General features: G+C 37.9%; 1 protein-coding gene across 5 annotated transcripts in view; it reads left to right on the top strand.

The window, feature by feature from the left end:
- The first annotated feature begins 4,814 nt into the window (after window positions 1-4,814).
- The window catches only part of ROBO2 (roundabout guidance receptor 2), a 562,940-nt gene continuing 557,906 nt past the window's right edge, over window positions 4,815-9,848 (top strand). For all 5 annotated transcript variants that reach the window (XM_023528483.1, XM_023528481.1, XM_023528482.1 and 2 more), the window contains exon 1: window positions 4,815-5,892. In XM_023528483.1, the coding sequence (XP_023384251.1) occupies window positions 5,832-5,892 (61 nt within the window). In that variant the 5' untranslated portion in view covers window positions 4,815-5,831. The remainder of the gene's footprint in view (window positions 5,893-9,848) is intronic.

Below are 9,848 nucleotides of genomic sequence, written 5' to 3'. Positions count from 1 at the left end.
TAATAAAATAATAAGCAGGAAAAAATGTACACACATATGAAGTCTAACCTGTCACGGGTTTGAGGCCACATAGATAGAGTTATAGTTGGAGATAATTTTGTATTTTTGTGAGGCTGAAAACTTTGCTTATTTTTGAAAACGCTTTCCTAATCTAGATAGAGGTTATCTTCCTTATCAAAGAGCTACTTTTTAACTATGTCAGAGGTTGAAGTTTCATTCATTACTAAGATGGAAAGAGGGGGAAATGGGCAACCCCAGAATGAGGAGAACTGGCATTATGAAGACAAAATCTCAACCATAAACTCTGAGATACCTTTATGTGTTTTTCAAATTCCAAATTTTAAGATATATGCACTTAGAAAAATTATGCCCAAATATTATTATTTAGTATAATATTTGATTTATTCAAAAGTTGTGTTAAGTTTGAAAGTATTACTAAATTTTCAATCAAGATAGAAAATAATTTTCCAAATTGATTTTACGGAAGAAAAATCCTTTTTGACCACAAGTGATGGAATTTGGCAGAAAACAGTTTATTTTTGTGAACTACTGCTGTGTTTCAGTCAACTTAAATCTTAGATCTTTAAAAATAGAATATTTTAGTAACTCCATGTAATATACCAAAAGTGCTAATCATAGATGGATACATATAGAGGCAGACTTATTATACAGAGAGAAATATTAGTGGATACTTGAAAATGAATTGGTTGACATCAGAAATTTAGAACATATTTCAGAAGAGCAATATGCAATTTATCTTGTCTCCTTCAAATTGTTTTTGGAACAAGGTGGAGAGAATTAAAAAACAAAACAAAACAAAAAAAAACACCTAGGAGCGAATGAGTCATCCTCATGTGATCTGGATTTTTAATGCTTCCCTTATTTTAATTGCCCTGTGTCCTTTTGTAGATATGATTTATACCTTTCATCTAAATGTAGTGTTTCTGCATAGTAGTATAAGACAATGTTACATAGAAAATTTCAAACTGAACAGATAACAAACAGTACTCTTTTGGATTTAAAAAGATTCTTCAATTTTGGAAACAAAAACTGGTCACATATTTCTGTATGTTTTGGTGCATCAAGGATTCTCTTAAACTGATCAATCAAAGCAATTTATTAAAGTGTTACAGAATTTCTACATGTGGAAGTTGTCTTAAAATAATCCCAGGAAGCATAGTTTAGCACTTAGAAGCATAAATTTTGTAGTCAGATTTAGATTCAAAGGAAGATTGCAGCTTTTAATAACTTCGGTTATTTATGTAACCTTCACTTTTCTCATCTGTGCAATGGGAATAATATCAACCACTTATGGCTCTTATTGGAATTAAAAGGTATAATGAATTTTAAAAAACTACAATCACCCCCGACATATAGCAAGTGCTCACCACATTGTAGCAGATATTGAAATTATTACCATGGATCAAACCTTTGATTTACATATATCACTTTGCAATTGTAATGAGAGAATGTTGGAAAGAGTAAAAATAATGAACTGGCGTTTTTCGATTTATACTACATCCTTAGAGAATCTGGTATGGAAAATAAATATTTACTATTTTATATCCTATATTGTGCAGATTGCCTTCAGATGGGTATTTTATGGTTCTCCCTGAATGCCAACTCAGAAGTGCAATCACAAAGAAGGCCATTTGATCACCTTACCCAAATTAGGGTTAATTATAGTCTCACACATAGTCGTATTTAGATGTATTAAAATATATGTTTATCTGGTAGGCACATTTTGAGCTCATAATAATACCATTCCAAGTTTTACATAAAAGGAGCCTAGATTTCCATGTACATTTCTCTTTATTCAGCTGCTTGTTTAGAGAAGAAAAAACAATTTGTATTTGGAAAGATGTTGAAGCCAAATGCCTATTCAATTTTCTGTATCTTAAACCTTCTAATTTGGTGGTGGTGAGGCTTCATTGTTCTAAGCCTTTTCTGGCTTTTTGTCTTAATGAAAACCTAAAAAAAGTTTTTTTTAAAGCTGACACTGTTAAAATTGAATTTCCAACTTCTACTAGAACATTCAGGTTTTAATTTAATTGAAATACACATTTCTATATACAGATCTTATCAAATTTCCCGGAAGGTGATGTCTTTGTTTCCCTATATTTAATGTCCATATTACATTTCTGTCTGTCGACACTACTCTTACTATTACTGTTGCTTACGTGGTATGAGAGTTTTGGTTATAATCTTAAACTATCATTTGGTATGAGATTCCTATAAAATCATCAGTTTTTCTTGGTACCATTTCATATCAAATGAGATACCGACAAAATATTATTTTAAAACATCATTTATGAGTTTATCTTTAAGAAAAGCAGAGAATATAGACCCCGAAATTTCTTTTAGACAGTATTACATAATGTAGGTAATGCATGGGGAAAAGGTAGCATCAGACTGAAATCAGTGATGTGCTCTGTCACTTTTAGTAGGTAATTATGAATGCAAAATGATGATGCTTGGCCCCAAATGCCAAGCAAATAGTATAACCAAAGAGATGTCTCTTAAATAAACTTTTTCTCTGTATAAGGTGATTTGTCATACTCTACACAAGGACAACTTTCTGTGAGATATGAGGCAGCATTTTTCTGCCCATTTTTCTCCTTCAACCTATTGCCCCTACTTCCCACACATACCTTTTCTGTCATTGAGTGGTTTTATAAATCACTTAAGGAAAAGTATCTATAGATGGTGAATATAATAAGCATGAAATCAAATCTATTTTTTTGCCCCATAAATGAGTAGCCATGAAAAACTCTCCCAGATGAAATATTTCAATATTTTCCCTTCTGAAATTTATCTTAAAATTAAAGAGTTTTAAGTCAGTGTAATTTGTTAATTTCTGCATTATTTTATTAGGGATACTCTATTTTCCAAATGTGTTTTATTGCACCCATGTAAGGAAATTTGACTGAGATAGAGACTGGGGATGAAAGCACATTATTTAAAGAAATGAGGTAGACTTTCCAATCTTTGAATTTAAACCTAGTCAGAATGTGTGAAATGAAAGTTTTAAAGAATCATCAATTATTTTTCAGTATTACTGATAGTTAAGAGAGATGGTAACCCAATTCATTTTTGACTTTTCCAAGACAACAGTATTACCTAATTTAAACTTGACCCTTTGAAGAAAAAAAGTTTAGTCTTTTTTCATAGTGGTAAAACAATAATAAATTCAGAATTATGACTGTAAGAATGCAAGTGATTTAAATTCAGCACACTAATGCATTTTTTTACACCTAAATAATGTAGATCAAAAGTGTGCTTAAATTACTCTTAATGCTTCACAAGAAAAGTGGCTTGTTTTATTCTTTTGCAGGAATGTTTCATTACCATAATTTTCGAGCATGCTGAGGTGCCATAAGAACTCTCTTAATTGCTTGAATGTAGCTGGCCATTTTTTTTTGAAACACACAATTTCACGTACACAATAGGCAAGGGAGAGCTAAATTAAGATGCTATACCAAAATGTGTACACCAAACAAAAGGCTTTTCCACCAATAGCCTCAAACGGCCTCATAAAACGGAGGGAATCTTTCCTAATATTTTCCAGTAGGGGGAACTAAAGATTCACCGTCTAGGACTTAGTTGGGTTTGGAGATCTGCGTGAGTTTCTATAACCTGCCTTCTAATCACCCGAACAAGCATCAAACAGCTACCAGAGAGTCTGTGATCACACGTGGGCCCGGCCGCACTGGCCACACCGGCGGCACGGCAGATTCCGGCATCCCTTTGATCTAATGTGGCCTTCCTTAATCATCCCCAGTCCTGAATGGCCTGTATTTGGTGGGTTAATTTTCAGGGTTTTGTCACCTTTGGGCTGGAATTCGGCTTTTTGAGCTTCTATTAACCTAGTCGGGTTGTCAGCTTTCCTCGACCTCTGCTTCCCGGTTGTGCCTGCAAGAGGTACCCTCCTTACTCTGAAGGGTGAGAGCTTCGGGTACCCTCACCCCCAAGCTCTCTGATCCCCGCTCCCCATCCTAAACGTCTTCTGCTCAACTCCCTTGCATCCCACAATCTGCGTCACACTCATCTTTGAGGGGTCATTAGGCAACCGAATAACAGAAGAGGAAATGCCACCTTTTCCCCGCCAACCCTCCCCCCATCCCGGATTCCTCGGGGGGCCATAGATCTTGGCTAAAACAAGCCAGTGGAGGCTAGAGATTTCTGTACACCCACCCCTGTTTTTTTCTTGTGCCTTTTTAACGACGTAGGAAGCACGCCCACACAACCTTTCCGCTCCAAAAGGTGGAGAATTTTGTTTCTTTTCCTTTTCTCCCTTCCGCTCACCTTCTCATTTTGCTAAAAGGTGAAGAGTGAGTGCTTGTGTGATTTTAACGGGTAATGAGGCTGCGCCCTGGGTCCTGGAGGATGATCTTTTTCCAGAAAGCGCGTGCATCTTCGGCAGACGGAAGGGTGAATAATTAGGAAAGGCTTCCATGAAATCACTCACCGAGAAAATTACCTGCCCATTAAACCGGACGTGGCGAGGAGCAGGAGGCTAGAGTCCACCTATCGCCTCCCGAGGCGGGAAGGAGGGGTACCAGGAGGCGTAGAAAAGGGGAAGGAGTTGATCCGTGGCCTCGGCTCCGAATTTGTTAATTTTCGTCCCCCTTGGACCCTCGGCTCTCCAGTCCTTCCCCCCACCGCCCCCACCCGGCGCACGCACTCGCTGCCTAGCCGGCTGGCGCCCCCTGCACGGACTCGTAGCGGAGTGCGGAGGTGGAGGGTTCAGAGCACCCCCACATTCTTCTCCCCTCCCCGGGGCAGACGCCTTGCAGCTTTCATTCCTCCCCTCCCCTCCCGCCTCCTCGCTTTCCCTCTTCTAAGTCCTTCCACCGCCCGCAGCTGCAGGAGGAGGCGGACGCTCTGCTGCGGGACCGCGGGAGCAGCGGCAGTTGGACCCGGGGACTGGCGGCGGGACCCAAGCTGGCGGCTGGACCGCGAACTCCCTTTCTCTTCCGTTCCCCACCTCCTGAGCTCACTCGCTGCGCTTCGCTCTGGCCCGCAGCCGCCTGTGTTCACTGTCGCTCTGTGGCGGCACCGCGGGGGTGGCAGCAGTTTCAGCTCTGTCCCTCCCTCCCCTCCTTCCCTTATTCCCTCCCTCCCTCCCTACAGCCCCACCACGCAGGAGTTCGCCTTCTCCACCCAAGTCGTCTTGATTTCCCTTTGCCTCTCTTTTTGAAAGGAGAGAGGTGAAGGGAGGCAACAAGGCTGCAAAGCAGAGGCCCGCCAAGTCGGCCTGCCTGCAAAGTGTTGCTTTGACACATCCTGACTATGGAAGTTAAGTGAAAAAAAAAAAAACAAAAAAAAACAAAAAAACTCTGGACGTGGAGCTGCTACCGAGAAGGAGACCCGGGGGAAGAAAACCAGTAGGCAGGCCAATGATTTTTCGGCAGCGCGCTGGCAAGTTTGTGGAACACTTTCTAGGAATTAGGTCTTTTTTCTCTCCCTTCATCTTTTTGACTTCTGAAGAAAGAACTTGACTTTGGATTGCAGTGGAGACTGAGGAGTGAGCGTTAGACACTCTTGAATAATCCCAACGGCTGGGCTGAATTTGTGGGAATTTAAGAAGCCAGAATGTGGAAATACAGCAGCCTTTGGAGTGCCCACGGTTAATTTGGATGGATCTAAATGTGCCCACTCAAGATCTCTCCACTAACCCCTTCTGATCTTGCGATTTGCTCTTCTTGACTTTAATTAGCATCTAGAAAAGTCTGAACTTTGGACCTACCTCTCCTTTTGATACTTATTTTTGTACTTTTGCTCTCTGGGATTGGTTTCTTAAAAATCTGGATCCTTTTTAATATGTCAAAATGAGTCGGCTGATGTTTACACAACTACTACTCTGTGGATTTTTATATGTTCGGGTAGATGGTAAGTTAAAAATGCTTTTATTCCTCCCCCTCACCCCAAAAAACCCCAACAAAACAAAACGTTTCTTTCTGAATGCAATGTAGACTATGAATAAAATGACATTATGTGTATTAGTCCAGGTATGGGGAATGTTTGGGGACAGAAATTTTAAATCTTTTGTTTCTAAACTACTGCAAGTGGAACATGTTAGTAGTCACCTATTGTTATAATTTACTTAACTAATAGAGGAGTTGGTTAATAAATGATGAGTTCATAGTTTTGTTAGAAAAAGAAATTTTAAAGTAAATCTCTTGAATGAGTCTAATACTCTGGTGTTGCTCTCTGTTTGGTGTTCTTGTATCTGAACTTTGGCTTAGAAATTCAAGTGAAGAAAAATAATAATAATAGATGCTCTAATAAATGTTCAATGGGTTAGGAATATGGGACAGGGTCTCTCGGGGATCAATGTGTATCCCTTTCGTTCTAGCGAGTACCCTCCTAGAATGAAATCAGAATGAAGAATTTAGATCATAGGGGGAAAACTATCAAAAGTAAGTCTGGGCAAGGCTCCAGGAAAAGGGAAGCATAAGCTCTGGGCAGGCTATGGGCATGGAACACTTAGCTCTGTCCCCAGGGGCAAACACAATGGGGATCCGAAACAGGTGCTGGAGGTGTCTCCCTCTACGTTGAGTCAGTCTGTCAAGCAGCCCGGCGTTCTGCCTCTGATTCTCCTGTCTTTTGTTCAGATTTGGTTTTCTGGGATATTTTCATTGGAAGTCAATTTCTTGAGAGAGGACTGAAAAAAAAAATTTTTTTTTTTTTTGGAGCTCTTTTGAATGACAAGTAGAAGTAATCATTAACACGCTTTTTTTGCTTGTTCAAAGAAGAAAGTCAAAAGGACATTTGGTATTAGTCTTCTAGGGACTTAAAATGTTTATATCAGTGGAAATAATTGGTTTAAAGAGAAGACTAGAGGATTCCCACCCCCTCAAAAATGTGAATTATGGTACATTAGTTTTTAAATTATTGTACTTGCAAAGAATCTGAGGTGTACTGATCCAAATATTTGAGCCATCATAGTTGCTTGTTGCTACATAAACTTTCCTCCAGCATATGCATTGTGGACAAATTCATTATTTGGGACATTGCCTGTAGGAGCTAACTTTATTCCTGGCAGCTACTGCTGCACCAAAACCAATGTATTGGACTAAAAAAAGGAAGCCTTCCTATAAACATGAGGCAATACAGATGAGTTTACCTACTGTCAAGTGGCTGTTTTCAATCGTGGACCACATGAGTACCTTTGCCCCCAGCGATAGTAGGAAAGGCATTCTCGTGGGCACAGTGCTGCTTCTCTCTTTTTCCCTTCTAAGTAGTAGATGTTTAAGAATTAATAATTGTGAATCATAGTGTGGCAATATCTATAATCATATCTAATCATTCACCATGCGCTTTCTTTAATACGTTTACCTTCATAATATGTTTGCATTATATTACATTACATTGTAAACAAAAAGGTTTACATGTTTTTTCAAATGTGTTTCATTTTCATGATGACTTTCATATAACTTTTTAGATGACATGTCATTATAAGACATTAATTTACATATTTCAATATCAGAAATACATGCAGTAACTATATATTATTAGAACGCAGAATTTTCACCAAGGCTTTTTTTTTTTTTTTTTTTTTCCAAATCAGTGTATGGCTAGGAGTAATACAATTAAATTGCTCAGTGGAAGTGACAGAGAGAATCAGAAGAGCTTGGTATTACAGAATGTAATTAATGTTCCAGAGTTTTGGAGATATATGAAACAAATGCAATTAACCAGCTTGCTGAAACAGCAGTAGCAAGACATCATTTCTCTCCTTCCCTCCCTCTCTTTATTTCTCTCCTTCCCTCCCTCTCTTTACCCTGCCTCTCTCTCTTCTATCTCTCCTTTCTTTCTTTCCTTTCCCCACCACCTTGCCCCTCCTGCCCCAGAGACACACCTAGGACCTTTGTTCTGAATAATTTTATAGGATAAAGGAGGAATTTATGTCTGGGCCAAAATTATTCAGCAAAATTCATAATAATGTTGTAAAAAATATAGTAAAAAAGGATTGAGGAGTTGAAAAGGCAGCATTAAATTTGTGTGTGTGTGTGTGTGTGTGTGTGTGTGTGCGCGCGCGTGTGCGTGTGTGTAACTAATTTTTGTATTGAGCATCTATGTCAAAAGCAAAGGAAAATTGTGGACACTTACTGAATCACTATGTAAATCATACATTTGTCACTGAATTGCCTTTGATTTACTCCAGAATGATGACAGCCTCTCCATGGGGATTGTTGGAAATTTGGGATGTAGACAACACTGCCCTCTAGGCCATTTCAACACCCTGGCACTGAGTGTTCACAGAATAATGAGAGGGTTTCTTGGTAGGATCTCTAAGCTTTCTTACTCTTCCAGAATTCTATGATTTCTGTTTACTTATTATTCCTCTTAGAAGTGTGTGCTCATTCCCCCCATGAATTTCAAATTCAGAGAGCCTTGTACCATTTCAAAGATATACTGACTATCCTTGTGCTAGACACAGAAATTAATTTTATTCAGTGACAAATGATACATAGATTTGCATTGAAATTTGCTTGCTGGGTTATTTATATGTACATTTTTATGGTATATGAAAAATGTTAGAGTTTTTCTTCCTCATAGATGGTATGTGCTAATATTATTTATGATTTTTCAATATCTTGTGTCTGTAGGAATCTATAGAGAATAAATATTAAGTTAGTTGAGAACAACAGGCAAACTTTTTCTATTTGGGATGTAAATACACATTTTATTATTTTATACAGGTTAATTAACCAAATGCAGATTTTTCTTTAAATAATAGGAGAATATGTATTGAGTTTCACCTTTGTTCTCCAGATTCTATTTTTTAAAAAAATATGGTTTTGCAACCATTTGCAGGGAACTAAAATGAACCATCACAAGACTTTTTAATTACATGTATATCCCACACATCTGTCAATTCAATAATTTTACAATACTTGTGGAAAAAATGTTTTTAAAATGAAAATAGTTTTCTCATCTTTAATCCTTAAATATTCTTAAACGAAATGGGACACATTATATTTGGAGAGATCAAGATAATGTGTGTGTAAAGTGCAGATGTATAATCTCATACAGGCTTATTCATTTTGCTAAAGTGCTTCTTTCAGTAATAGGCTTGTTATTGTAGCCATATGTAGTCCATTTTAGAACTTGAATTGCATATAAGTAACCTGAAATTTGTTTTTGGGACTGTGCAGTAATACCACGTTTGAATTGGCTTTGTTTGAATAACCTTTGATTCCAGGCAACATGTGGACCATAAACCAAAAGGATTTCTTAGAACATCAAAAAAGAGTACCTTACAGAAAAGAAAAAAAGTCATGATTTATGGAAAGAACAATTCTGGCCATCTCATCCTTGAGCAGCCTGTATAAAATAGCATCTTTGATAATAAAAATATGGATACGTAAGCACATTGCATCAATTTGGATACATCTATAGTAATGAAAGGAGCTTATGTATGTTGGATGTGTGTATCTAGTAATATCTACGTCAGTAGTTCCTGCAATCTACCGGGGATACATTTACTTCCCATGTACAATTTGGTGTTTGTAGAGCATTAGAAAAAAAAAAAAGAGTCTTCTTTTACTTATTTCTCCTCCAACTCCTCCACTTTTTCTTCTTCCTTCTCTTTTGTTTCTTCTTCCAACTGCTCCTTTTTTGGACCTGGTGGAGAAATAGGTGAGGGCGTTTGTTGAATAATTTAGAAAATCTGCAATAATGTTTTACCTTTGGGTATATACGGTTGGGATCTTGACTCATCATTTTTCTTTTATCATGCTGTATAACTTTCTGCAGACTTGTTCTTATAGAGCCTATCTTTTTCCAGTTTAGGCAGACGGAAGCCTACAGGGCATAGTTCAAGCAGACAATGGAAATTT

The sequence above is a fragment of the Pteropus vampyrus genome, unplaced genomic scaffold, assembly GCF_000151845.1.
Source record: "Pteropus vampyrus isolate Shadow unplaced genomic scaffold, Pvam_2.0 Scaffold26, whole genome shotgun sequence".
NCBI classification, from domain to species: Eukaryota; Metazoa; Chordata; class Mammalia; order Chiroptera; family Pteropodidae; genus Pteropus; species Pteropus vampyrus.
The sequence above is the reverse complement of the archived record's forward strand: the minus strand, read 5'-3'. Positions and strand labels throughout refer to the sequence as shown.